Source organism: Panthera uncia, chromosome E1, assembly GCF_023721935.1.
Source record: "Panthera uncia isolate 11264 chromosome E1, Puncia_PCG_1.0, whole genome shotgun sequence".
Taxonomy (NCBI): domain Eukaryota; kingdom Metazoa; phylum Chordata; class Mammalia; order Carnivora; family Felidae; genus Panthera; species Panthera uncia.
This window is the reverse complement of record NC_064814.1, coordinates 60,726,462-60,753,923: the sequence shown is the minus strand read 5'-3', so window position 1 is coordinate 60,753,923 and position 27,462 is coordinate 60,726,462. Positions and strand designations below refer to the sequence as shown.

Genomic DNA, 27,462 nt, shown 5'->3' with positions numbered 1-27,462 from the left:
GAGCTGTCAGCACAGAGCCCAACGCGGGGCTCAAACTCACGGACTGTGAGATCATGACCCGAGCTGAAGTCGGATGCCTAACCAACTGAGCCACCCAGGTGCCCCTAAGGTATCTTTTTATTTTTTTTAATTTTTATTTATTTATTTATTTTTTGCGTTTATTTATTTTTGAGACAGAGAGAGACAGAGCATAAACGGGGGAGGGTCAGAGAGAGAGGGAGACACAGAATCTGAAACAGGCTCCAGGCTCTGAGCTGTCAGCACAGAGCCCGATGTGGGGCTCGAACTCACGGACTGAGAGATCATGACCTGAGCCAAAGTCGGCCACCCAACCAACTGAGCCACCCAGGCGCCCCCCTAAGGTATCTTTTTAAAGAAATGTTTATTTATTTAAATAGAGAGAGAATGGGAATGGGGGAGGAGCAGAGAGAAACAGAGAGGGAGAGAGAGAATTCCAAGCAGGCTCCACAGTGTCAGCCCAACACGGGGCTTGATCCCACAAACCATGAGATCATGACCTGAGCCAAAGTTGGATGCTTAGCCAACTGAGTCATCCAGACGCCCCCCGAATTGTTCACTTGAAGATGGTTTATGTTATGTGAATCTCACCTCAATAAACAAAAGTTTTAGACTCTAAAAATACATGCAACGAAGTCCCACAAAGTTCAGCTTTTCCCCACTTTCCTTCCATCCTTTTGCTTTTGGAGCTGACCTTGACCCTGGCACACACGGGACACCAGGCAGGGCTGGCAAAGGAGGGGATGCCAGTGCTCCTGCCCAGGACAGGGAGCAAAGGACATGATGTGTACGGAATGGTGTATAGGGCCGGATGAACATCTAAATCATGTACCTACAACCCCCCCAGGGCAGGTAGGGCTGGGCGATTCTGGAGAATCCAGAAGAGAGGGGTTGGGCACAGACGCCCCCTGGTGGCGGTACTCACGGGCCAGTCATCATCTCCACGGGCCGGTCGCAGGAGATGCATTTCACCCGCTCAAACAGTTTCCTGGAAGACAGCCGGCCATCAGCTGCTGCCCCGTGGGGAAGGCCTGTCTGTACCGCAGGGTCAGGACTTCCCTCCACACCCCACTCCCGCTGGCCTGGCCCAGCTCAAGTCTGCCCTGCTGGCCCCTGCGGATCCCCACCTGTGGCCACCTGCAGCAGTGGGGGACAAAGTGTGTGCAGCTTATGTGTCTGGCCCAAACATAATGGAGGTCTTTAAAACCAGGGTCCTTCTGGAAAGCTGCCCTTCACAGGGGATATTTGGAAGGATGAGGGGTCATCTTAGGACAGGAGACTGCCCCCCCAACATTGATTTCCTCTGCCTAGGACTCTGTCTAGATGGGGTGGGGGAAATGGTGACAGGCTCCAGTCCCAGATCCACCCAGGCTCCCTGTGAGGCCCTGCATGGCCCCTACCGTCCGTGAGCTTCAGTTTCCTCATTCACAGCAAAAGGGCTTTGGAGCAGATACATTCCTGGAGCCCCTCTGCCAGCCAAGACCAGAGATGCCCCCCTCGGGGGTGCCCTCAGCCCCATCCCACCCTCAACCCCCAAGCTGGGAAGGCCCACTCCTTCTCCCTGGGTCCACAGGTCTGGAATCCTTCCTTCCAGAATCTGCTGGGATACCCATCTCATTTCCTCTCTGGAGAGAGGGTATTGTCCCCAGCCTCTGGGAGGTGCACCCCCACCCAGGAGGGGCTCACTTCCTAAAGCCAGCAGCACTGTCAGGGTCAAATCGGAGGCCTTCAATCAGCAGCTTCCTGACTATTTTCCAGACCTCATCCACGTCTTTCTTTAGGTCATCCAAATCACTGTGGGCCAGCTGCACACAGCCAAAGGGAAGAAAAGAGGGTTTAGTTAACTAATTCACACCCCACCTTGCTCAAGAAAAGGATCTGCAGCAAAGTTACCCAATGTTGGGTAACAAGATTAAACAGCAAAAGCGAGGGGGTCAAAGGGGACACGATCAAGCTTAGGTTACGGTTCATACCCCTAACGCACACTGTTGCCGGAATGGAGCCGCAAAGTGAGCTCCCCAGTAGCCAAGGCAAAGAAATACTGCCAGTTACTGCCTCCAAAAGATAAAATCAACACTACTGCTCAACTGAGGCCCTCAGGCCCAAGACACATTTCTCCCAGCGGTCCCCAGGCCTGAGATTCACACATGCGACACATATTCACTGAGTATGAAGTATACTTACAACGGACCATGAGTGCAACCAGTTCTGGAACATCCCAATTACTCCCCAAAGAAACCCTGTACCCATTAGCGATGGCCCCTCGTTTCCCCCCAAACCCTCAGGTGTAGGCAACCACTGATCCCATTCATGGCTGTGGATTTGCCTGTTTAGGATACTTCACATAAATGGAGTCACATCCTCTGTTGCCTTTGGTGTTTGGCTTTCACTCAGCACCATGTTGTCAAGGTTCATGGGTTATACCATGAATCAGGGCTTCATTTCTTTTTATGGCTGAATAATATCTCATTGTACCCACTGTACAGAGAGACCACAATTTGTTTATCCATTCACCCGCTATTATGAGTAATGCTTCTTTGAACATTTCTGTATGAGCTTTTGCGTGGACCTGTTTTCATTTCTGTTGGCTACAGGGGTTGGAAGTGCTGGGTTGTATAGGACTCTATATCTAACTTTCTGAGAAATTGCCAGACTGCTTTCCACGGGGGGACTTTTGAATTTTTAAGGTGTTCGTTCCAGGGGCAGCTGACTGGCTGGCTCAGTCGGTAGAGCGTCCGACCCTTGACTTCAGCTCAGGTCATGATCTCACAGTTTGAGTTCTAGCTCCACGTCAGGCTCTGCGTTGACAGTGTGAAACCACTTGGGATCCTTTCTCTCTCTCTCTGCCCCTTCCCTGCTCACATGCTCACACATTCTCTCTGTCTCAAAATAAATAAACTTTCTGAAAAAAGATTTAAAAACTTGTACGTGTATGTTCACAGAAGCATTATTCATAATAGTCAAAGGTAGAGACAACCCGAGTGTCCATCAACAGATGAATGAATAAACAGAATGTGCTCTATCCGGCTGATGGAATATTGTTCAACCATGATAAAGAATGGGGGGGTCTGATCCATAAATGAACCTTGAAACCATGATGCTAAGGTCAAGAAGCCAGTCACAAAAGGTCACAGGATGTATGATTCCACTTACATGAAATGTCCAGAATAGGCAAAGCCACAGAGACGGAAAGTAGCCCAGGGGTTGGCAGGGACTGGGGGCAGGGCGGGCTGGAAAGTGTCTGTATAAATGGGCACAGGCTTCTTTGTGGGGGATGGAAATATCTTAAATAGGGGAGGTGTTTGCACAACACTATAAATGTACTGAATGCCACGGATTTAGTCATTTCAAATGGTTAATTTTAGGTTGTGTGAGTTCTGTCACAATTAAAAATACAGGAAGAAAAGAAAAAGCACTTAAAACAAAAATTTATAAAGCTTTCTATTAGGAAGAAATCGAAACACCCAGAAAAGTGAAAAGACCAGAATCATTAACCCCCATACACCCACCATCCGGAGTCCATCATTCTTAACAGATTGCTACATCTGCCTTATTCTTTTGATGGGCTATCTTTTGAAAACTTACAAAGACCATGACACCTCATTCATGAATACTGTCGTACTTGTGAGGACATTTTCCTACGTGATACCCAACGCATGAACAGTAATTCCTGACTGTTCTCATTGCCAGCCCTTTTGTAGACTTGGCTCAACTGAACCAGGACACAAGCCAGGACTCCTCATGGACTGCACTGGGTTGTTTTGTCTCTGGAGACACTTTTCATCTAGAACAGTCTCTCTGTCTCCACTTTTTTTCCCACCCTATCATTGAATTACTGAAGAAAAATAGGTCAGTTGTTCTGTAGATGACTATAGTTCCTCCGGCTGCAATTCTGCGTTGATTTGTGTGATTTTTAAGACAAATGTGTTTCCAGGGGCGCCTGGGTGGCTCAGTTGGTTAAGCGTCCGACTTTGGCTCTGGTCATGATCTCACGGTCCGTGAGTTCGAGCCCTGTGTCAGGCTCTGTGCTGTCAGCCTGGAACCCGGAGCCTGCTTCGGATTCTATGTCTGTCTGTCTGTCTGTCTCTCTGTCTCTCTCTCTCTCTCTCTTTCTGCCACTGCCCTGCTCGCGCTCTCTCTCAAAAATAAATAAACATTTGGAAAAAAAAGAAAGACAAGGGCATCTCCATGAGAAACACATCCCATATCTGTTTTGATTGTTGTTATATCCCCAGTGACGAGCGTCATACGTGCCCAGCGCATAGCTGATGAATGAACATATCCTTGTTTTGTAGATGAGAAATCTGAGGCTCAGCGAGGTCGTAGCACTCGGGGCACACTGCTGCTCAGAGGGGCTGCCTGATTCCGAGCCCACGCTCTCCTGGCCATACCAGCAGCCCCTGCTGCAGGAACCACACAGAAGTATAACTGTTGGTCTGACTGTGCCTGTCTCTCTACTGGATGGTACAAATCAAGGCATGTGACTCGTTAGCAACATTTATCACAGGTGGTCAGTAAAGGATGCATGGATAAATAAATTATCAGCAGACACCCCGCCCCATCCCACCCACGGGCTGGCCCGTGGAACGAGGCTACTACAGAGATGATGCGCCGTGGCTAAGTCATAGAAGCTGACGGAGCTTCCATTGCGCTCTCCTGGGCCACCTGCCCTGGGGACGTTGGCTGCCACTCTGTGAGAAGTCCGTGTGGTGAGGGAGTGAGGTGTCTCGCCAACGGCATCTTGACTGCAGCCTCACGGGAGACCCCGACTCACTCAATTAAGCCGCTCCCCAATTCCCGAGCCTCGGCAACTGTAGAGCGTTTGTCGTTTCAAGCTGTCACATTTCAGGGTCACTTGTTACACAGCAGGAGACGACTGCTGGGGGGTACTCACCTTGGTGCTCAGGTCCTTGCTCAGCTTTTCCTCAGTCTTCTTCCAGTCATTCTCGTGGGTCACGACCCTGAAGAGCATGCTCTGAATCATCTCGTTCAGCTCCATGGCCACCGTCTCCAGGTCAGCTCGGCTCGCCTTGCCTGCCAGGGTGCTCCTGTCGGCTTTCTGGGGACAGAGGGGACTCAGAGCAGCGGCGATGCTGAGGTGGCAGAAGGAGGAAGCTGGAGGGGGGCGGGATCAGACCACTCCGGTCCGTGTTTTCGAGTTTGGGACCCTGAACGCCTGGCCTTGGCTGAAATTCAACCTCGGGGTCTAATTGGCTCAGACACAGCTATCAGGTGTAAGCCAAGGTCTTCCCGTGATGGAGAAGCTGCTGCCTGATTTTTAAGCGCAAGTAACAAACTGTCATTCACCCTGAGTCACTGAAAATAGGAGTTGATGGGACAACTTTGGGGAAGCTTCCCCAGCCCTTCTATACGATACAGGTGAAAGGAACCTGGGAGGCTCTCTGCCTGGTCTCGTCTTGTCTAGATGACCCCGATGCCCTGTGTGGGAGAGCTGGGCTCAGGATGCAGGGGCGGGAGGGGAGAGGAGTCTCTGATCACTCACCTCTTTCAGCTCCTGCTCCATCACACTTTTGTCCACCTTGTGCATTTCGAGGTTTTTAATTTGAGCATGGACAATCTAAAAAAAATTTTTTTTTACATTTATTTATTTTTGAGAGAAAGAGACAGAGCACAGTGGGGGAGGGGCAGAGAGAGGAGACACAGAATCAAAGCAGGCTCCAGGCTCTGAGCCGTCAGCACAGACGGCTGTGCTGACGGCTCAGAGCCTGACATGGAGCTCAAACTCATGAACTGTGAGATCTTGACCTGAGCCAAAGTTGGATCCTTAACCAACTGAGCCATCGGGGTGCCCTGAACCTAATTCTAATAAATGCCAAGTTCCACCATGTCCACCTTCCCCAAAGATGGGTCCCAAAGTCTAGAATGGGAAATGCAGGTGTGGAAGGAAGGTCCTGTTTTGGCCTCAAGTCATTGCTTCCTCTAACCCCACATCAGCAGGGATCCCTGACCTTTTGGAGTCATCAGGCCTGATGTTAATATTTAGATCTCCACTTGGCTCTTTCTAATTAAAATCTGGAAATAAAGAGGAGTGATTAGCTGGGACCTTCTAACTTCTGCTAGGATCACCTGTGTACTGAGTTGATTAATGTCCTCCCCAAAATTCGTGCCTGCCCAGAATCCGTGAACGTGGCCTTGTTTGGAAATAGGGTCTTTGCAGATGTAATTGGTTAAGATGAGGTGATACCTGGGGCGCCTGGGTGGCTCCGGTGGTTGAGCGTCCGACTTCAGCTCAGGTCGTGATCTCACTGCTTGTGAGTTCAAGCCCCCATCAGGCTCTGTGCTGACAGCTCCGAACTTGGAGCCTGCTTCAGATTCTGTGTCTCCCTCCCTCTCGGCCCCTCCCGTGCTCACACTCTGTCTCTCTTTCTCTCTCAAAGATAAAATAATAAAACATTAAAAAAAAAAAAAAGATGAGATGATACTGGATCAGGGCAGGCCCTAAATCCATTGACTGGTGTCCTTATAAAGACGTGACGTGAAGACAGACACATAGAGGGAACAGGCCATGTGACGACAGAGGCAGAGACTGGAGTGATGTGGCTACAAGACAAGGAACCCCTGGAGCCACCAGAAACTGGTCGAGGCAAGGATCCTCAGTCTGAGCAAGGCCCTGCCAACACCTTGCATTCTGGCTTTTGGCCTCCAGGGCTGTGACAGAATACGTACCTAGCGTTTCAAGCTACCCAGTTTGCGATCATTTGTTACAGCAGCCACAGAAAACGAATACACCCAGTAAGTGGTATACTCACTGGCCGTCTTTTCGGTCTCCTCCTGCACCGAGCCACAACTCAGAATATGATGGTCTCTTCCAGGAGTGGTTCTGGAATGCAGCCTCTGGCTTATAAAAGACACTCATCCACTTGCAAAAGGCAAGTCACGTTTTCTACAAAGCCCGTGAGAAAGAGTTCTGCCCCTACTTATGTTCTCGCTTGGTTCTCAGTGGAAAACTCTCGGAGAGATGCACAGCAAGGGGATGGAAACATCTCCCTCCTGCTTGCGTGGTGGTGGTGTGGCTGCATGAACAGGCAGACATGGACTGAGCTCTTAGACTTAAGACGTGGGCATTTTGGGGCGCCCGGGTGGCTCAGTCGGTTAAGCGTCCGACTTCGGCTCAAGCCATGATCTCCTGGTTCAGGAGTTCAAGCCCCACATGGGGCTCTGCACCAGTGGTGTGGAGCCTGCTTGGGATTCTCTCTCCCCCTCTCTGCCACCTCCCCCATTCGTGCTTACTCTCCCTAAATAAACAAGCAAATAAATAAATAACAACTTAAAAAAAAAAAAAGGAAATATTTAGCGAAGCATGTGTTGTATACTAAGTCTGCTCCGGGTCTTTCCAGGGTTAACTTTTATAAGCAACTAATTCCTGTTGGCACAGGGGCTGGAAGGACAAAGGCTGCCTTATTCCATTTGGTACTGTTTGGTCAGGCCTTGTCCTCTGGAGTTTCCCTCAAGTGACAGCTACTTGGAGGCAGACACTGTGCACAGGGCAGGGCAGGGTGCTGGCCACTCAGCAGACGTGCTGAACGGACGGGCTCCGGTCTCCATCAATATGTCCACAGGGCGTGGCGGCCCAGCCTCGCAGGAGGGCAGTGATAAGTAAGGGTCCAGAGTTGGCAGGAGATGAAGTCGTTCCTGACCTCGGTATTCGCAAAGGTCTGAGCCTGCAACCCCAGATACCCACCGCCCTCACCCGGGCTAGGAACTGGCTCCCTTTCCAGAAGTTCTTTTCCCCACCAAGTTGCCCTGTGTGTGTCCTAGCCTGGAACCTGCATGGGGGCGGGGGGGGGGAGATGTGCCTTTTTCTTGCACCCCCTACATCCTAGTGCACCCCACCAATAGCCCCCTGACTTGGATCAGAAGCCCCCATGGAAATTATATTGGGTGGTTCTGTTTGGGGTTTTGTCTCTTTCATTCTGGGGGAAGGTCCTGTCTTCCCCTGGGAGGGACTTTGGGCCCTCCTCCAAAGCCTGGGGACACCTTGGAGACAAGGCACAGATGGGACTGGCCCTGAGGACCTTGGGGCCAGGGTCATCAGGCCAGTTGAGTCAGACCCTCCAGGCCCATGGGAGAGGGTGTCCAAGGGGGCCCCTACTAGGTGCTTGGTGTCTGTATGCACAATTGTCATGTCAGTAAGCCTGCCATTCTGGGAAGACCCACTGGTGCTGAGCTGGGTTAGGGGAAATGTTATGAACCTAACAGTTGGTGCAAGAAATCCCCTCACTCATTCGCTGATGCCTTCAGCACATGTTGAGTGTTGGCTGTGCTCCAGGCACCTTTCTGGGGGCGGGTGACCCAGGGGTCAACAACACAGATGTTGCCCAGGCCCTCTTGCTTATATGTTTGGGGGTGGAGGTGAGGGGCGGCCCAGATTTGTTGGTTTCAATTGAAGTGTAATTAATGCAAGATGAAATGCCAGTGCAGGGTCCCTGGTTCCCCTGCCTTGGGTGTAGCTGTGAACCCTTGAAAGGAGGGTCCAAACGTCCTAGTATGGAATCCTCCCCCTACCTGCCCACCCAAACCCCCAGACTTGGGGTGCCTGGGTGGCTCAGTCAGTTGAGAATCTGACTTTGGCTCAGGTTATGATCTCACAGTCCATGAGTTCCAGCCCTGCATCGGGTTCTTTGCTGTCACTGCAGAGCCTGCTTCGGATCCTCAGTTCCCCTCTCTCCCTGCCCCTCCCCAGCTCTTGTGTGCATGCTCTTTCTCTGTCTCAAAAATAAAAAATAAAATATTTAAGAAAACCAAACAAACCTTCAAGTCACCCAGGCGAGTCTGGAGCTTTTCCACTGCCCTGTCCAGCACGAGGTGGTGATCCTTTATTATCTCTATTTGGTGGCCCCAAATTCTTTCAAGTTCCTCCTCCTAAAAGGGGGGAGACACAGTCATGAAGCCCTCGGCATCGAAGGTCACCATGGCAGGGAAGGGGCTTGAAGAGTGTACCAGGCCAGTGCTGAGAACCCTCGTTGGTGGGGGACCACATAGCCACGACCCACTGGGACTCCTGCACCTGCCAGGTCTGTCTCCTTTGCCCCACTCACTCCCCCAGGCCGCCTTTTAGCTACACAACAAATTCTGGTCCTGGGTCAGCAATTCAGCTGTGAGCCTGCCTCAAGCCACCATCCCCTAGTGTCTTTCTGCCCCGGGGCACTGACCTTCATCCTGGATCTCTGGAGGTTCCCAATCTTTTCCTGCAGTACGTCCACTGTCGTGCCGAGCTTAGAAGAGGCTCCCAGATTAGCTGAGGGCAAAGGAGGGGGTGGCTGTTAGGGGCAGAGATGGGGAAAGACCCTTCATCTAGGGCTCCACTTGCTTCTGCCAGGAGACGTCCGAGGTGGCACTGGCCACCAGAAAGATACTGTGAGCCTGGGGCCTTCCAGGTCATTTACCTTTTCTAGTAGTCATTCTTTTCTTTTCTTTTTTTCTTTTTAAGTTTATTTATTCATTGGGAGGGGGAGAGAGAGAGCGTGAACAAGCGGGGGAGGGGCAGAGAGAGAGAGGGAGAGAATCCCAAGCAGGCTCTGTACTGTCAGTGCAAAGCCTGATGTGGGGCTTGAACTCATGAACCATGAGATCATAACTTGAGCCGAAGTCAGAGGCTTAACCAACTGAGCCACCCAGGCGCCCCTGAGTAGCTACAGTCTTTTAAAAAAAATCTTAAAATGGGCACCTGGGTGGCTCAGTTAAGTGTCTGACTTAGGCTCAGGTCATGGTCTCATGGTTTGGGAGTTTGAGCCCTGAATTGGGCTCTGTGCTGATAGTGTAGAGCCTGCTCGGGACTCTGACTCCCTCTCTCTGTCCCTCGTCCACACTCTTTTTCTCAACATAAATAAACTGTATTTAAAAAAAATTTTTTTTAATGTTTATTTTTGAGAGAGAGACAGAGCATGAGCAGGGGAGGGGCAGAGAGAGGGAGACACAGAATCCAAAGCAGGCTCTGAATCGTCAGCACAGAGCCCAACGTGGGGCTCAAACTCATGAACCTGAAGATTATGACCTGAGCTGAAGTTGGATGCTTAACTGACTGAGTCACCCAGGTGCCCCTAAATACATTTTAAAAAAATATTAAAAGGAGCAGATAAAATTAATTTTGATATTTTATTTAACTCAATATATGATATAAAAGTATCATTTGAATATATGATACAAAATTATTGAGATGTTTTACATTCCTGTTTTCATCAAGGTTTCAATATCTGACATGCACTTCAACCTTGGAGTACACCTGCACTTGAACTTGCCCCATCTCAAGTGTCCAACAGCCACAAGTGCCTCCTGGTATTATATTAGACAGCACAGGCCTAGGGAGGCCTTTCTGGAGTTTATTCCAGTCTCAGAAAAGGCCCTGAGCTGGGATTCCTGGCTAGCTCAGTCAGCAGATCAAGTCAGACTCTTGATCTCAGGGTTACGAATTCGAGCCCCACATTGGGTATAGAGATTACTTCTTTTTTTTTTTTAATTAAAAAAATTTTTAATTTATTTTTGAGAGAGACAGAGACAGACTGCAAGTGGGTTGGGGCAGAGAGAGAGGGAGACACAGAAGCAGAAGCAGGCTCTGAGCTATCAGTACAAAGCCCGACGCAAGGCTCGAACTCACAAACCGTGAGACCATGACCTGAGCTGAAGTCAGACGCTCAACCGACTGAGCCACCCAGGCACCCCAGAGATTACTTTAAAAAAAATCTTCAAATAGGATAGGACAACAGGCCTCACAGTGGGTCCTCTGAGCCAGCAGCATCAGAATCAGATGCTGGGGGCACCTGGGTGGCTCAGTCAGTTAAGCAACCAACTTGGGCTTGGGTCATGATCTCACAATTCCATAAGGGGCTCTCTGCTCTCAGAGCAGAGCCCACTTCGGATCCTCAGTCCCCTCCCTTTCTCTGCCCCTCCCCTGCTTCTTGTGCTGTGCACACAAGTGCTCTCTTTCTCTCTCGCTCGCTCAAAAACAAATAAACATTAAAAAAAAATCAGCTGCTGGAATGGGTCAGAAATGCAAATTCTTGGGCCCTGCTCAGACCACTGAGTCAGAAACCCCAGGGGTGGGGCCCAGCAGTCTGTGCTTTAACAAGTCTCCTGGGGATGCTGAGGGGACAAGGTTGAGAAGCAGTAGATGAGGCTACCCTGCCCTCCAGTCCCCTCAGTGAGCCTCTGTCCAGCATGGGCATAAAATGGGAGCACAAATCTGCAGGTACCACTGCCACCCACAAAGCTTCTGTGGTCTTTAAGGACACATTTGTTTGCCTGGCAGTGGCTCCTAATCTCAAACTGACCACTTCATCTGGGGCCTGTTCAGTGCTCTTGGACATTCTGGCTGATCCAGACTTATCAACACATCGTACAGTAGTGCTGTATCACATGGGCTGTCGAAAGGAAGTTTTCCAGAGTAATTGTGATGTGGGATTCTCCTTCTTCGGGGCCAACTTTAGACCCTAACCACCCCTCTCCCCTATGATAAGACCTCACTGTACATTCATGGTAAAAGAATAGACCAATAAGAGGCTAATGCTGAAGCCGAAGGAAAGAATGGCTAACGGTTAATACGGATTTTGCTGGGGGAGCTAAATGAAGGCGATGAGGGACTTCTCGGAGGCCGCTGGGAGGGCCTGAGCCCCTGCCACCTCCCCCGGAGCCAGGCAGAGCCTACCTAGATAAGTCAAGTGCTGCTGAAGGCTGGACGACAGCTGTACAAAATCTTCTTTCAGGGAGTCGTGTCTAATGGGCATCTGGGCTATGTGGCCCATGGAGTACCTGACAGCCTCCTTCTTGTCCTCGGTGGTCACGGCATTCTGGGCAGCCAGCATGGCCTGGGACAAGGCCCTACCGGGGGAGATGCTGGCAGCAGAGTATGGGGGATAGAAGACTTCGCTGTACCCCTGCAAGTCTTCTGCCTTGGTGTCCTCAGCCAAGGACACAGAGGCCAAGGCCCCACGGGAAGATCCCGCGCCCAGGATGTCTGCGAAGACCCCTAGGGGCCCAGATGCAGCCACGGATGTTGCTATGGTGGCCAACTTGGTGGCCGGGGCGTTTTTGATGGCCTTGGTGGCGGCCTCAGCTTGCCGGGCTGCCAACGTGGCGGCCTTTGCGTAGGAGGCGGCGGCGGCAGCCGCAATGGTGGCGGTGGTCTTCAACCGCTGAAGGGCAGATGGGGGAGCCTTGGGGGGTGCTGCTTTGGGGTCCTCAGCCCTGGGGGTCCTGGCCTGAGGAGCTGGCATGTCGTGGGATAAATATTCTTCTTGATTTTCTGAGACAGCCGGCAGCAGATGTACCTGTGCGTGGCTGGACTGTGACCACAGTGGACAGGGCCAAGCGGAGCCAAACTCCATGGCTGGTGGGGGGGCCCTGAATCCCTGGGACTGTGCAGGCAGGAGGCCTGATGGGTCTGGGCCAAGCTGCAAGGAGCCCGAGACCCCAGAAGGCCAACTGCTAGCTCTGGACCAGCCTCTGGGAAGACGCCAGCCTGCTGGTGGTGTGGGCTGAAACCCTGGGGCAGGTGCAGGCCCAGAGACAGCCTCAGGGGCAAGGGCGGCCCCAGGTCTGAGGGCAGGCCCAGGTGCTAGTGGGAATCCAGGTGTCAGACTAGGCCCCAGCACAGGCCCTGGTGCAGGAGTGGGCTTAGACTGTGGCCTCCGCGTGGGCCCAGGCCCAGGCTCGGGCGCAGACCCAGGCTCGGGCCCAGGCCCAGGCTCGGGCGCAGACCCAGGCTCGGGCCCAGGCTCAGGCTCGGGCGCAGACCCAGGCTCGGCCCCAGGCTCAGGCTCGGGCGCAGACCCAGGCTCGGGCCCAGGCTCAGGCTCGGGCTCAGACCCAGGCTTGGGCACTTGAGGCTGCCCCGGCCCCTGGGCCCCGGCGAGTAGAACAGCTTGGGCAGATTCCTCCTCCTGTAGCTCCTCCAGGATTTCGTAATGCCAGGCAGATTCCGGTAACCTGGGGCGTTCGGTGACCCCTGAGACCGGGACACGACGAACAGCTTCAGGGTACTCCGTGGTCTGGGGATGATCTGTCTTTGGGGGCTGATCCACAATCTGCAACAGCTCCGAATCATCAAACCGTAGTGAACTGGTTCCTTGTGTTAAAGTTCCCTGTGGACAGGGGTGAGGCTGGCCAGGGCTGCTCCAGGCCAGCTCAGCGGTCCCCCTGCCCGCTCCTGCACCCTTAGCTGCTGCCCCTCCGTTTCCCCCTTCACTCACGGGGCTGAACATGGCTTCATGGAGGCTGCTCCAGAGCACCACGTCCTCAGCTTTGGGGATGGTGAGGATCTTGCTCTGGAGAGAAACCTGGGGGACAGGGTTGGGAATGATGGGCGAGGCCCTCAGGTGGCTCCTTGGTCCATACTTACCTTTCCTGATTGTGTTCTCCTCCTTACCCCTCCCCCCACCCCCCAGCCCCCTGGGCCTGGAGGTCAGGGGACTCAGGAGGGAGGACAGCACCGAGGCCCTCACCACTTTCTTCTGCAGCACACTTATCTTCTGGGTCTGTCCTCTCAGATCCTCCAAGAAAGTATCCATTCTTTCTGGGTGCATCTGTCAAATGAGCCAAGTCTGTGGGCCTGCAGGTTCTGGTCCTGGCCCTGCTTCTCCCACAGCTCAAAGACAAGGACTTAGCTCTAGGTGACAGAATTGGAGAAGGAAGAACAGATCCCAAAGCAAAGTGCTTCCCGGGGAGTGGGAAAGGGGTAGAAGAGGGTTCCCTGGGAAAATAAGTTTGGAAAATGCTGGGCTTAAAAGGATTCAATGGGTTTCTGTACTGCAGAACTTCTCAGAGCCTTTAATGGGCAAAAGTACATTAAGAATCTCCAAGAGGTAGGCTGAGGAGGCATTTATTTTTCTCCACAGATTTGTCAAAGAAACCTTTTTAGTGCTTCGTGATGCCCTTTCTTCTCAGATGGGAGCTATTCGGACTGAGTTTTCACAAGTGCCATGACAATCAAATGTGTACAGTGACCTGTGAGTTGGGAATAATACACTAAACCATGCTGTCTGGGGACAAGTTGTAAAACCTCAGTCACAATACCAGCCTGCAGGAGTGGAGACCTGGCCTCTGAGCCCAGCTCTGACTCACCAGCTGTGACCTCATGCTTCAGGGATGCCGTGTCCTTCCACATCATGGTAAGGAGTTAGTATGCACCCGGATTGATGTCCTTGTGACTCCAAGGGGAGATAGACTGTATGCCTATGCTAGGTTTATTCCACTTTGCAGCGTGGACAGAGCTTTATAGAATAGGAAAAGCTGTAATCTTTCTGCTAAGTTTGTGGAATATAAGCCTGGAGTTACCAAGACTTAGGGAGTACCTGTCTGAGAATGAAGCCAGTCCAGAGGAAAGCATCAGTGACAGATGTTGATGTGGCATGAGCATCTAGATCTGGCTGTACCTGAAGGCAACTCTGGACATTTTAGTAAATGAGACACTACATTCTCTTATTTTGCCTAAGCCAGGATGAACTAGGTTTCTGTAACTTAAAAATGGTCTCCTAACACAGCAGAGTGAGGAGCATGGTGGGAGCCACGGACAGTTTAGTGGCACGGGCTAGATGGGAGCCATGAAGAGTTTAGTGGGATGGGCTAAGTGGCTGGTCAATGTCAAACCCCTTCTCCTGCTCTCAGGGCTGTGTTCTTTGATTAAGAACAGGCTCCCTAGGGGCGCCTGGGTGGCGCAGTCGGTTAAGCGTCCGACTTCAGCCAGGTCACGATCTCGCGGTCCGTGAGTTCGAGCCCCGCGTCAGGCTCTGGGCTGATGGCTCGGAGCCTGGAGCCTGTTTCCGATTCTGTGTCTCCCTCTCTCTCTGCCCCTCCCCCGTTCATGCTCTGTCTCTCTCTGTCCCAAAAATAAATAAAAAACGTTGAAAAAAAAATTAAAAAAAAAAAAAAAAAAAGAACAGGCTCCCTAGATTTACCTTGTCCCCCCCAACCATCTGAGGTCCAAGCAGCATGGCCAGACAGCATGGAGGATGCTAGAGAGGGTCTACCTTTTCAAGTATGTCCTTCAGTTTGTCCATATCCTTTCTGAGAGTTTCAGTGGAGACCTTGAGTGCATAAATGTCAGTGAGCAAATCCTGCAGAATCTTCACGGACTGAAGGGGAAGAAGAGGGGAAAATGTGAAGTTGGGTGTGGCTGGGGGGAAAGGTATGTAAAGTGCAGAAGCTCTTTGGTGATGCCCATGGTCTAAGAAGTCCTCTTGGCTCTACCAAGGCCCAGGCTGGAACATACTCAGAGGCTAGCATATGACACCAAAGTCAACAGTGCTGAGCTCCCAGGTGGTCTGGGTGGGAAGGAGGCAACTCTACATTTCAATGTATTCAGTAACCAGGAGTCCCTCATTAGGAAGCATCTCATGCCCTTTGGTGGGACATCAGCAAGGGAGTTATGATTGGATTTACATTTTAAAAGGGTCCCTCTGGCTGCATGTGTAGATTGGCTCCCGGAGGGTAAGGGAGAAAGCCAGAGGACCAGTGAGGAAACTTCCAGGCAAGAGCTGATGGGAACAGTGAGTGCTGGGATCATAGCTCAGCTCCATCACTCAGTGGGGCTGTTACTGCATCCTTCCAGGTTTTAGGATCCTCAATCATAAAATGAATATAAAAAATATGATGATGAAACAAAAATGTGATGATGTATTTAAAGGGCCCAGTGCATAGTTAGGCATTCAGCTAACAAAAATAACAAACAGAAAAATGGCAGAAATCCTTCTTATCAGTAATTACATTAAATGTAAATGGATTAAACTCCCATTTAAAAGGCAGATATTAGGGGCACCTGGGTGGCTCAGTCAGTTGAGGGTTCAACTTTGGTTCAGGTCATGATCTTGCATCTGTGGGTTCAAGCCCTGCATCGGGCTCTGTGCTGACAGCTCAGAGCCTGGAGTCTGCTTTGGATTCTGTGTCTCCCTCTCTCTCTGCCCCTTTCCTGTTCGCACTCTGTCTCTCAAAAAAACCAAAATAAAACATTAAAAAAAATTAAAGGCAGACATTAGGGGCATCTGGGTGGCTTAGTTGCTTAAGTGCTGACTCTTGGTATCAGCTCAGCCTCTCATGGTAGTGGGATGAGCCCCATGTTAGGCTCTGCACTAACAGAGAGAAGCCTGCTTGGGATTCTCTCTCTCAAAATAAATGAATAAACTTGAAAAAAAAAATAGGGGCACTTGGGCAGTTCAATTGGTTGAGTACCAACTCTTGATTTCTACTCAGGTCATGATCTCATGCTTTGTGAATTCAAGCCTGCATCAGGATCTGTGCTGACAGTGTGGAGCCTGCTTGGAATTCTCTCTCTCCTTCTCTCTCTCCGCCTCTCCCCTGCTCACCACCTCTCTCTCTCTCTCTCTCTCTCTCTCTCTCTCTCTCAAAAATAAATAAATAAACATAAAAAAAGAATAGTTGAGCTTTCAATACCCCATTTTCTTTTTTCTTTTTTTTTAATTTTTTTTAACGTTTATTTATTTTTGAGACAGAGATAGATAGAGCATGAACAGGGGAGGGTCAGAGAGAGAGGGAGACACAGAATCTGAAACAGGCTCCAGGCTCTGAGCAGTCAACACAGAGCCCGATGTGGGGCTCGAACTCACATACCGCGAGATCATGACCTGAGCCGAAGTCGGACGCTTAACCGACTGAGCCACCCAGGTGCCCCATCAATACCCCATTTTCAATAATGAATAAAACTAAAGAGGATCAGCAAGGAATTAGATTTGCACAACACTATAAACCAACTAGACATAACAGACACCTATAGGGCACTCCAGTCAACAATGGCAGAATACACATTCTTCCCAAGCATACACAGAACATTCTATAGGAGAGACCATATGCTAGTCCATAACACAAGTGTCAACACATTTTTTAAAGGACTGAAATCATGCAAAATGTGTACTCTGACTGCAATGGATTCAAATACATCAATAATAGAAGAAAGTATTAGAAATTTGCGAATAAATGGAAACCAAACAACACTCTTCTGAATAAGCAATGGGTCAAAGAAGAGATCACCAGGGAAATCAAAATCCAGTTTGAGATGAATTAAAATAAACACAGAACACACTAGAACTTATGGGATGCAGCTGAAGCCAGCCTTTAGACACTGGAAAAAAGCAACGCAAAAAAACCGGAAGCAAGTAGAAAAAGCGAAGCAATAAAGAGTAAAGTGGGAACTAATGAGATAGAGAATAGAAAAATAAGAGAGGAAATCAATGAAACTAAACACTGGTTCTTTGAAAACATCAACAAAGTTAGCAGATCTTAAGCGAGACTGACCAAGAAAAAAGGAGAAGAAATCAGAAATGCAGGAGGGAACATTACCCTACAGAAATAAAAAGAGAGGCACCTGCGTGGCTCAGTCAGTTAAGCATCTGACTCTTGATTTCAGCTCAGGTCGTGGTCTCGTGGTTCTTGAGTTTGAGCCCCGTGTCAGGCTCCGCACAGACAGTGCAGAATCCCACTGCTTGGGATTCTCTCGCATTCCTCTCTCTCTACCCCTCCTTTGCTCATGCTTTCTCTTTCTCTCTCAAAATAAATAAATAAACTTAAAAGAAATAAAAAGAATTATGAAGGACTACTGTGAACAACTGTAGGCCTACAAGTTAGTTACCTGGGTGGCTCAGTTGACTTTGGCTCAGGTCGTGATCTCATGGTTCATGAGTTCAAGTCCCACATCAGGTGAGCTCAAGCCCTACTTCAAGGGAACATGAGCCCTGCTTCAGTTGAGTCCTATTTCTGTCTCTCTCTCTCTCTCTCTCTCTCTCTCCCTCCCTCCCTCCCTCCATCCCTCTCGTGGGATTCTCCCTCTCTCTTTTCTGCCCTTACTCAGTTGAGCCCTCTCTCTCTCAATAAAAAAAAAAAAGAAAGAAAGAAAGAAGAGAAAATTTGAATAGATCTAAGACAAGGGAACAGATTTGAAACACTGATTTAAAAAAATGAGAGAGAGAGACACCTGGGTGGCTCAGTCAGTTAAGCATCGGCTCTTGGTTTCAGCTCAGGTCATGATCTCACAGTTTATGAGTTCGAGCCCCTCATCAGGTTCTGCATTGGCAGTGCAAAGTCTGCTTGAGATTTTTTCTCTCTCTCTCCTCTCTGCCCCTCCTGTGCCCTCTCTCTCTCTAAAAAACAAAAACAAAAACAAAAACAAAAAAAAAACAACTTAAAAAAAAAGAGACCCAGGCTGAGATGGCTTCACCATTCACCACTCACTTCTATCAAACATTTAAAGGAGAATTAATACCACTTCTTTATAGTCTTTTCCAAAAAAATCAAAGAATTCCAGACTTATTCTATGAGGCCAATATTATTCAAGAATCTCAATAGGCATTTCTCCAAAGATGATATACAAATGGCCACTAAGCACATGAGAAAAGATGTTCAACATCATCAGTCATCAGGGAAAAACAAATCAAAACCACAATGAGATACCACTTCATACCCACTAGGATGGTTACAATCAAAAGTCAGCTAATAGTAAGTGTTGGTGAAGATGTACAAAAATTGGAACCTTCACATACTGTTGGTGGGAATGCGATATGGTGCAGCCACTTTAGGAAACAGTGTGGCAGTTCCTCATAAGATAGAACACAGAGTTACAAATGACCCAGCAGGTCTACTCCTAGGTATATATCTAATAGAAATGGAAACCTGTAGATGAGTGTTTATAGCAGCATTATTCATAACAGCTCCAAGTAGAAACAATCCCAATGTCAATCAACTGGCAGACACAAAAAACATGATATATTCACAATATGGAATATCATTCAGCCATAAAAAGGAACCTAGTACTGATTCCAAGGAAAATGAACCTCAGAAACAAGACGCTAACTAAAACAATCCAAACACAAAAGACAACACGTTGCATCATTCCGTTTATATGAAGCATATAGAATAGAAAAATTTACAAGACAGAGAGCAGATTAGTGGTTGCTTAGGGTTGGGGGGGTGGTTTGCAGCGGAGCCTGAGGGGATAGAGCGGTGACAAAGGGTACAGGGTTTCTTTTAGGGGGATGAAAATATTCTAAAATTGACTGTGGTGATGGGTGTACAATTCTATGAATAGACTAGAACCACTGAATTATACACTCTTAAAGGGGTGAACTGTATGGTATGTGATTTTTTTTAAGTTTATTTATTTATTTTGAGAGAGAGAGAGAGAGAGAGGGAGGGAGGGGCAGAGAGAGGGAGACAGAGAGAGTCCCAAGCAGCCTCTGCACTGGCAGCACAGAGACCGATGCAGGGCTCGACTCATGAACCATGAGATCATGACCTGAGCTGAAACCAAGAGTGGGACGCTTAACTGACTGAGACACCCAGGGGCCCCTGGTATGTGAATTTTATCACAATAAAGCTGACTGATAAATAAATAGCACCCCATGTTCTTGGATTAGAAGGCTTAATTCCCAAACTGATCTATAGATTAAGCTTAATCCTTATAAAAATGCCAGTTTGTTCTCTTTCATAGAAACTGACAGCTGGATCCTAAAATTCTTATGATAGTGCAAGGGACTCAGAATAGCCAAACAATCTCAAAAAAAAAAAAAAAAAAAAAAAAAAAAAAAAAAAGCAAAGCTGGAAGACTCACACTTCCTGATTTCAAAACTTTCTGCAAAGCTATAGTAATCAAGACAGTGTGGTATTGGCATAAGAAAAGATACACAGGTCAGTAGAAGAGAAATGACAGTCCAGAAATAGTCACGTTTACAATAAGAATGCCAAAACAAATCAATAGGGGAAGAGCTGTCTTCAACAAACAGTACTGAACAGATGGATATCCACATACAAAAGAATGAACGACTCTTACCTCACACTGTATACAAACATTAACTGAAAATGGCTCCTATGTCTCAATTTAAGAGATAAACAATAGCAGTAAATCTTCAAGACCTTGGCCAGGCCATGGTTTCTTAGATATGCCACCAAAAGCATAAGCGACAATCCATCAAAAAGTGTGACAAAAGAGATACATAAATTGTACTCCAGAAAAATTTAAAACTTTGCCTAGCAAAGGACACTGTCAAGAAAGTGAAGACAACTCACAGAATGATAGACAACATTTATAAATCACACACATGGCATCATATATGCAGAATATATAAAGAACTCTTAAACTCAACAAAAAGACAATCCAATTAAAATTGGTCAAGTAATCTGAATAGACATTTCTCCCAGGAGGAGTTATAAATGGCCGCTAGACACCTGAAAAAGATGCTCAGCACAGTCACCAGAAAAATGCAAATCAAAACCACAAGGTATATGCCCAAATGAAAACATATTCACAGGACAATGTATACACCATTGTTCATAGTGACCACTACTCCTAACAACCTACAGGTGGAAAAAACCAAATGTCCACCAATTGAGAAAAAAGTGTGGTCTATCCACTCAGTGGAATATCATTCGGCAATAAAAAAAAATACTGATACATGTGACAGCATGGATCAACCTTGAAGACATCATGGTAAGTGCAAGAGTGGGGCTCAAAAAGGAGCAGGAAGAAGAATGATAGCTAATGGTTAAGGGGGTTTTGGGGGGAGGTTGTAGGAAATGTCCTAAAATTGATTGTAATTGTTGCAGAACACTCACAGTGTTGAGCATACTAAAATCCCTGAACTGTACACTTTACTTTTTTTTTTTAATTTTTTTTAACGTTTATTTATTTTTGAGACAGAGAGAGACAGAGCATGAACAGGGGAGGGGCAGAGAGAGAGGGAGACACAGAATCTGAAACAGGCTCCAGGCTCTGAGCTGTCAGCACAGAGCCCGACGCGGGGCTCGAACTCACGGACCGCGAGATCATGACCTGAGCCGAAGTCGGACGCTTAACCGACCAAGCCACCCAGGCGCCCCTGTACACTTTACTTTTTAAAGATTTTTATTTTTAAGTGATCCTAACTTGGGGCTCAAACTTGCAACCCCGAGATCAAGAGTCACATGCTCTACCAACTGAGCCAGCCAGGCACTCCATGAACCATACACTCTAAATGGATGAATATTTTGGTATGCACATGAACATATGTATATCTCAATAAAAATGCAAAAAATAGCATTTTTTAGAAAAAACTGGGGGAAATTTCAATACAGTCTATTGGATGGTATTTGGGAGTTGTTAATTTTGTCAGGAGTGGTAATGGTATTATAGGAAGGGTTTCACAAGTCTTTATCTGCTGTAGATGGAAAACATTTTTCAGGGAAATCTCTGAAGTCTAGATCTTACACCAGTGCAGGAATGCTTCCCTCTCCCCCGTCTCCCTGGAGGCAACCAGGGGCCTAAGTTATAAGTTACCTGAGCAGGAGTCATCCCCCCCCCAACCCCCATCACACACACACACACACACACACACACACACACACGCGCGTAGTCCAGGGCAAACCCAGAAAAGGTGGCAAACCCCAGAGCTTTGGGAAATGGGAAGGCAGGCTAACACCTGCCTTCCCTGCCTTTCCTTCCCTGCCTTTCCTTCCCAGGGAACAGCAATACAAAGGTACTTGCCAGCACCCTGAAGAGGTGCTGGCCACATAGAAAGTTCATTACTGTTATTGCAGTAACCTTGACCCTATTCTCTAAAACCCCAGAGTGTTTTCACACCTTTCAGCTTTGTTATGAAATTTTCAAACATTAACTTAAATTTAAAATCATTTTAGGGGCACCTGGCTGGCTCAATGGGCTAAGCATCTGACTCTTGGTTTTGGCTCAGATCATGATGTCACAGTGTTGTGAGTTTGAGCCCTGCATCAGGCTCTGCACTGGCTGTGCGGAGCCTGTTTGGGATTCTTTCTCTCTCTGCCTCTCCCCCACTGGCGCTGTCTCTACCTCTCTCAAAATAAATAAATCAACTTTATTTTTAAAAATAAATAAATTTAGGGGCGCCTGAGTGGCTTAGTCGGTTAAGCGTCTGACTTCAGCTCAGGTCACGATCTCACGGTCCGTGAGTTCGAGCCCCACGTCGGGCTCTGGGCTGATGGCTCAGAGCCTGGAGCCTGTTTCCGATTCTGTGTCTCCCTCTCTCTCTACCCCTCCCCCGTTCATGCTCTGTCTCTCTCTGTCTCAAAAATAAATAAACGTTAAAAAAAAAATTTTAAAATAAATAAATAAATAAATAAATAAATTTAAAATCATTTCAATTTGTGGGATCTGCATCAGGAGTTTTTCAGCGAGTCAAATGGGAAGGGAGTTTTGAAATCAGAAAAAGCAATAACAGGTTGTAGCAATCCCCACAGGGACCTCGACTTTATTTATGGAAACAGGGTCAGCCAGAACGGTATTTTGTTGTTGTTGTTGTTGTTTTTCAGCAGGCTCCACCTGCAACATGGGGCTTGAAGTCATGACCCAAGAGATCCAGAGTGGCCTGCGCTACTTACTGACTGGAGGCAGCCATGCGCCCCCAGAATAGTCTAAATAAACAGCTGATGCGGTCTCTCCTTCTCTCCTGTGAGGCTAATGGCCAGGGGTTATCATCACAACTGTGATAACCGAGGTCTCAAGGACACAGTCAAGGACCTCCAGACTCAGCTTTTTAGAATCTGGCTGGGCTCATTGGCTCATTCCCGCGTTCACTTTCTAAAACTCACGTTCAGGGCCGGCGGCCGGGGAGACGCGGGCAGGGCCTTGGAGCCTGCAATTCTGGGAAAGCTCCGCAGGTGGGGCTGGCGCTCCAGCAGGCGCAGGAGGCCCCGGGTAAGAGCCTCCTGGGGGGGCTGCGGGGACAATACGCAGGGCGAGCAAGGGGAGCACAGTTTTCCTAACTCGGCAGTCCTCAAGGTGCGGGGCGGGAGGAGCGGGGCGGGGAGCGAGTTGGCTCCCAGCGGGCATTTGGCAGAGTCTGCAGGCAGTTTTGGTTGTCACCACGAGGGGGCACCTCTGGCACCTGGAGGGTGGAAGCCGAGGACACTGCTTAACATCCCACAGCGCACAGGCTGACCCTCGCGAGGAAGAATTATCTGTGAGGGTGACGGCCGCTGCAGTCTCAGCCTGCAGTGCCCGAGCCCCAAATCTGGCGTGCGCTAACCATGCCTGCAGAGCCCCTCAAACCTTCTCTCAAGAAGCCTCCTTGGTGCCGACCCTAGTTTTCTGGGCATCATTCACTCTGTCCGGGGTGGGTGCCAGGTCCAGCAGGCTTCTCTTTCCACACTTTGGGCCTTTGCACCTTGATAGGCGCTCATAGAGGACAGCAGAGGACACCAATCCGGCCAGCCCCAGAGAAAGGGGGGGGGAGGCAGGGGCAGGGGACGTGACCTGGACATCCACATGGTGTTTGGTCTGCGGGCCTGACTGGCTGGTGGTGCAGATACTTAGGTAAGCAGCTTGCACCATCCTAGAACCAGTTACCATAGCAACCCCCTTGAGGGAGTAGGGTGGGGACCGTCGCTGCGGTAACCCCAAGCAACCTCAGCCAAGGCCAGGCCAGGGGGACGTTCTCTAATCCTAGATGCACAAATAGTCCTCTGAAGCCATGTTGGAGCCTGTCCAGCAGCGCCCTTCATGTGCTGGCTGGGTCACTCTGGGTATTGTGCATTCTAGAAACCTCCACCCACTAGGGCAAGCCATGGACAGGCTGCTTGGACACTGTGTCCACCTCTCCGGACTCCGAGGCCTCTGTAATCTACACTGGGGCACCCATTCAGCCTTCTTTGTCTCTGGCAACAATTCTCGTCTTAAAGTCTGTCTTGTCTGATAGGAGCAGTATGACCACTCTAGCTCTTCTGATAACTGCTTGCATGGAGTACCTTTTTCCAAACTTTTATTTTCAACCTATTTGTCTTGGAATCTAAAATGTGTCTCCTGTAGACAGGGCATAGTTAGATCACGCCTTTTTTCTTTTAAGTGATTCTGCCAACCTCTGCTGTGTGTGTGTGTGTGTGTGTGTGTGTGTGTGTGTGTGTGTGGTAAAATGCACAGGATACCGAAACAAAATTAATTCAGTGGGGCATTTGGTACATTCACAAGGTTGGCAACTGTCACCATGACCTACTTCTAGAACATTTTCATCACCCCGAAGAGAAACCCAATACCCATCAGCAGTCGCTTCCCATAGTCACCACCTCCCAGCCCCTGGCAACCACTAATCTACTTTCTGTCTCAACGGACTTGCCTTTTCTGGATGTTTCATGGTTTCACTCATAGGTGGAATTTAAGAAACAAAACAGATGGGGGCACCTGGGTGGCTCAGTCGGTTAAGTATCTAACTTCAGCTCAGGTCATGATCTCGCCATTCCCAAGTTTGAGCCCCGCACCAGCAGGCTCTGTGCTGAGAGATCAGAGCCTGGAGCCTGCTTCAGATTCTGTGTCTACCTCTCTCTCTGCCCCGCCCCCTCACATTCTGTCTGTCTGTCTCTCTCTCTCTCTCTCTCTCTCTCTCTCTCAAAAATAAACAAACATTAAAAAAAATTTTTTTAGAGAAACAAAACAGATGAACGTAGGAGAAGAGAAGGGAAAAGTAACAGGGAGGCAAACCGTAAGAGACTCTTAAATACAGAGAACAAACTGAGGGTTGCTGGAGGGGAGGTGGGGAGGGGGAGGGGCTAAATGGGTGATGGGCATTAAGGAGGCCACTTGTTGGAATGAGCACTGGGTGTCATATGTAAGTGATGAATCACTAAATTCTACTCCTGAAACCAACACTACACTATATGTTAACTAACCTGGATAAGAAAGGAAAGGAAAGGAAAGGAAAGGAAAGGAAAGGAAAGGAAAGAAAGGAAGAAAGAAAGAAAGAAAGAAAGAAAAAAGAGAAAAGAAAAGGAAAGAAAAGAAAAGAGAAGAAAAGAAAAGATGAAAGAAAAGAGACACAGAATCATGCACTATGTGGTCTTTGCATCTGGCTGCTTTACTTAGCATGAGATTTAACATTGGTCCACATTGCCTTGCCTCTCAGCCCACCTTGGCCAGACTTCACCCTCTCCCTGTCCCTCAGGTCTCCCGGTGCCTGACTTCGCTGAGGTCACGGTGACCCCAGTTTCCCTGCTCAGTTCAAGTCTCTGGATAACGCTCCTAGTGACTGCTGCCTGGGCGCCCAGAATACCTCGAGTTCTGTCTAAGCACTTCCGACGCATTACCTTGTCTCGTACCAATCTTGAGGCAATCCTGGGAGGAGGAAACCATGATCATCCCCCACCCCCTGGTCCAGTGGGTAAGCAGCACCATGCTGAGCACCCCCACATTCTTATGCCCCTCACCTACCCCTCCCAGCTCTGGTTTGCGCCGGCAAATGAGGACATTTGCTAACACTGTGTGGCCCCAAGTGGGTTAAACTTCTCAGTGCCTCAATGCCTCACCTAAGCTGGGGGTGATCATCGCGCCTGTCTCCTGTGGGTGCTATGAAAATGAAAGGGGTTAACAGACGTAAGCCTCTAGCTCACCCGGAGCAGGGGAGTGCTCCTTCTACTGGTCATCTCCCTGGGCAGGGAGCCAAACAGAGCCTCAAGGGTAAAGGGGACAGTGAGGAGATGAGGGAATGGCAGAATCTGGTCTGTGTTTCTGAACTCTCTTCATCACCCGAAAAGGAGACCCCATAGCCGCTGGGCTATCTTTCCCCTTTCCCCCTTCCTCCAGCCCCTGCCAACCACCTGTTGGATTCCTTTCTCTATGGATCTGCCTGTTTCAGACCACAGGTGGCCTTCTGTGTCTGGCTTCTCTCCTCAACACTTGACAAAGGGTGCAAGCTTGGAGCTTTGGTTCTGCCTGACTCCAAAGCCCCATCCCCCCTGTTTGGTGGGGGAGAGCCCATCACAAGGGGCACAAAGGGAGAGGGAGAAGGCACCTGGGTGGAGAGCAGGAAGGGCAGGAAGCTTCCGGAGGCCAGGTGGTTTACCTTTGCGATGGCTTCTTCATTGCTTTCCACCATCTTCCGGAGCTTTATCAGGTGCCACAGATCCTGGGCGGGCTTGCCCTTGCCCCGGCTGCCCTCCAGCAGCTGGGAAGTGGATGGCAGGTCCTGCAGCATGGCCAGCTGGCTCTCCATCTTGTCGATGCGGCTCACCACGTGGTCAAAGACATTGCTGAGCCTCTTCATGGGGTGCAGGATGGGCTGGGCGTCTGCTTCCCGGGGCATGAACGCGGCCAGCGGGGTTTGGAGAAAGTCCTCGTCTCCCGAGAGGACCTTCTTGAGCTCAGCCAGGTGGATGTGCTCCAGGATGCCCTGGAGCAGGAGGTGCAGGGCCTTGAAGTTCACCACCCCGCACTGCGGGATGGCGATGTTGACCAGCTCAGAGAATGTGAGCGAGAAGCTCATTCTGCAAGGAGGGGAGGCTGGGCTGGGCTTCTGGGTGTCCATGGGGACAAGTGGTGGCTTTCAGGGGACACACGAGCTGTGCAGACAGGTCCTCAGAGGCCCAGGGAGGCTGCAGGTCATGGCGGTCAGAGAGAAAATGGCCTCTGTGCTGGCCGGAGCTCAGGTGAGAGCTTCTGGTTGCTAGGACACCAAAGAACGTGGGCAGGTCGGCGTGCTTCCGGGGGCCTGGAGCGGGGCACGGTGGGCGTTCAATGAAAAGTTGATGAGTGAACAGAAGGACAGTCAGCCTTTCATGTCAAGCCCTTCAGTTATGTAAGACCCATGACCCCTTCTAAGAAGCATGCAGTGAAGGTGATGGGGAGGAAGCTTGCTCTTCGGAAGCCTTTAGAATTAGGACAGGAAAACAGTTCTTGGAGTTAGGAGAAAAGAAGATGTAGAAAGGAGTCTGAAGAGCTAAGCTGGTCTCCAGACATGAGCCAAAGGCCCCACAGATGTTCAGGCTTCTGGTGGGGAGTGGGGATGGGGGTGGGAAGGGCAAGAGGCAGCTGGCTTTCCACAGGTCTGAACTCTGCATGGCCCTGCCCACCCCGGTGAGGACATCCCCACCAGGGTGAGGACACCCTTGCCAAACCTTGCTCTGCTCCCCGCTAGAGCCAGGGCTCCAGAAGCCCCCATGCCCCGAGGACACGGCTGTGAGCCAGCTGCCACTTGGGCTCCTATGTGGTCAGGCCCTGCTTGTGTCAATTCTTGGACAAGAATGCTCATCCTGGTCTCCTGGGGAAGTCTGCAGGGAAGGTCCTTGGCTTAACCCCAGGAGCCCCACTCCTGGCACGTCCCTGGCACACAACACACGCTGCTTCTGCACAGTGCACGGCATGAGCCCTGCTCAGGGGTATAGTTGGCTGAGGGGCGGTCTCCCCCAGCTTCCCCACAAAGGGTGGAGCACCTGTCCACTCTGGGTTCATGGAGATGTGTGCATGTCTCTTTCTCAACAGCTGTGGGACCTTGTGCAAATGACTTAACCTCTCTGAGTCTCCGCTTCCCGCCGCCTAATTGGAAACAAAACCTTCCATGTGAGGTTGCCGAGGGGAGGGGCAGTGTGTGTGTGTGTGTGTGCGCACACGTGCAGCAATAACACACGTGAAGTGCCAGCCACTATGACTCAAAAGAATTCCTCTCCCTCAGAACTGACCTGATATTCCACTCTGGCCAGTCAATGATCATGGCTCAG

At 49.6% G+C, this 27,462-nt stretch overlaps 1 protein-coding gene across 1 annotated transcript in view; it reads right to left on the bottom strand.

The window, feature by feature from the left end:
- The window catches only part of CE1H16orf96 (chromosome E1 C16orf96 homolog), a 37,296-nt gene extending 10,728 nt beyond the window's left edge, over nucleotides 1-26,568 (bottom strand). Inside the window, exons 1-11 of the mRNA XM_049637443.1 lie at nucleotides 25,812-26,568; nucleotides 15,000-15,104; nucleotides 13,476-13,556; nucleotides 13,224-13,310; nucleotides 11,681-13,115; nucleotides 9,192-9,277; nucleotides 8,791-8,901; nucleotides 5,522-5,596; nucleotides 4,913-5,077; nucleotides 1,705-1,823; nucleotides 944-1,006 (exon numbers count right to left, since the gene is read on the bottom strand). Of these exons, the coding sequence (XP_049493400.1) occupies nucleotides 944-1,006; nucleotides 1,705-1,823; nucleotides 4,913-5,077; nucleotides 5,522-5,596; nucleotides 8,791-8,901; nucleotides 9,192-9,277; nucleotides 11,681-13,115; nucleotides 13,224-13,310; nucleotides 13,476-13,556; nucleotides 15,000-15,104; nucleotides 25,812-26,273 (2,789 nt within the window). The 5' untranslated portion in view covers nucleotides 26,274-26,568. The remainder of the gene's footprint in view (nucleotides 1-943; nucleotides 1,007-1,704; nucleotides 1,824-4,912; nucleotides 5,078-5,521; nucleotides 5,597-8,790; nucleotides 8,902-9,191; nucleotides 9,278-11,680; nucleotides 13,116-13,223; nucleotides 13,311-13,475; nucleotides 13,557-14,999; nucleotides 15,105-25,811) is intronic.
- Nucleotides 26,569-27,462: the final 894 nt, after the last annotated feature.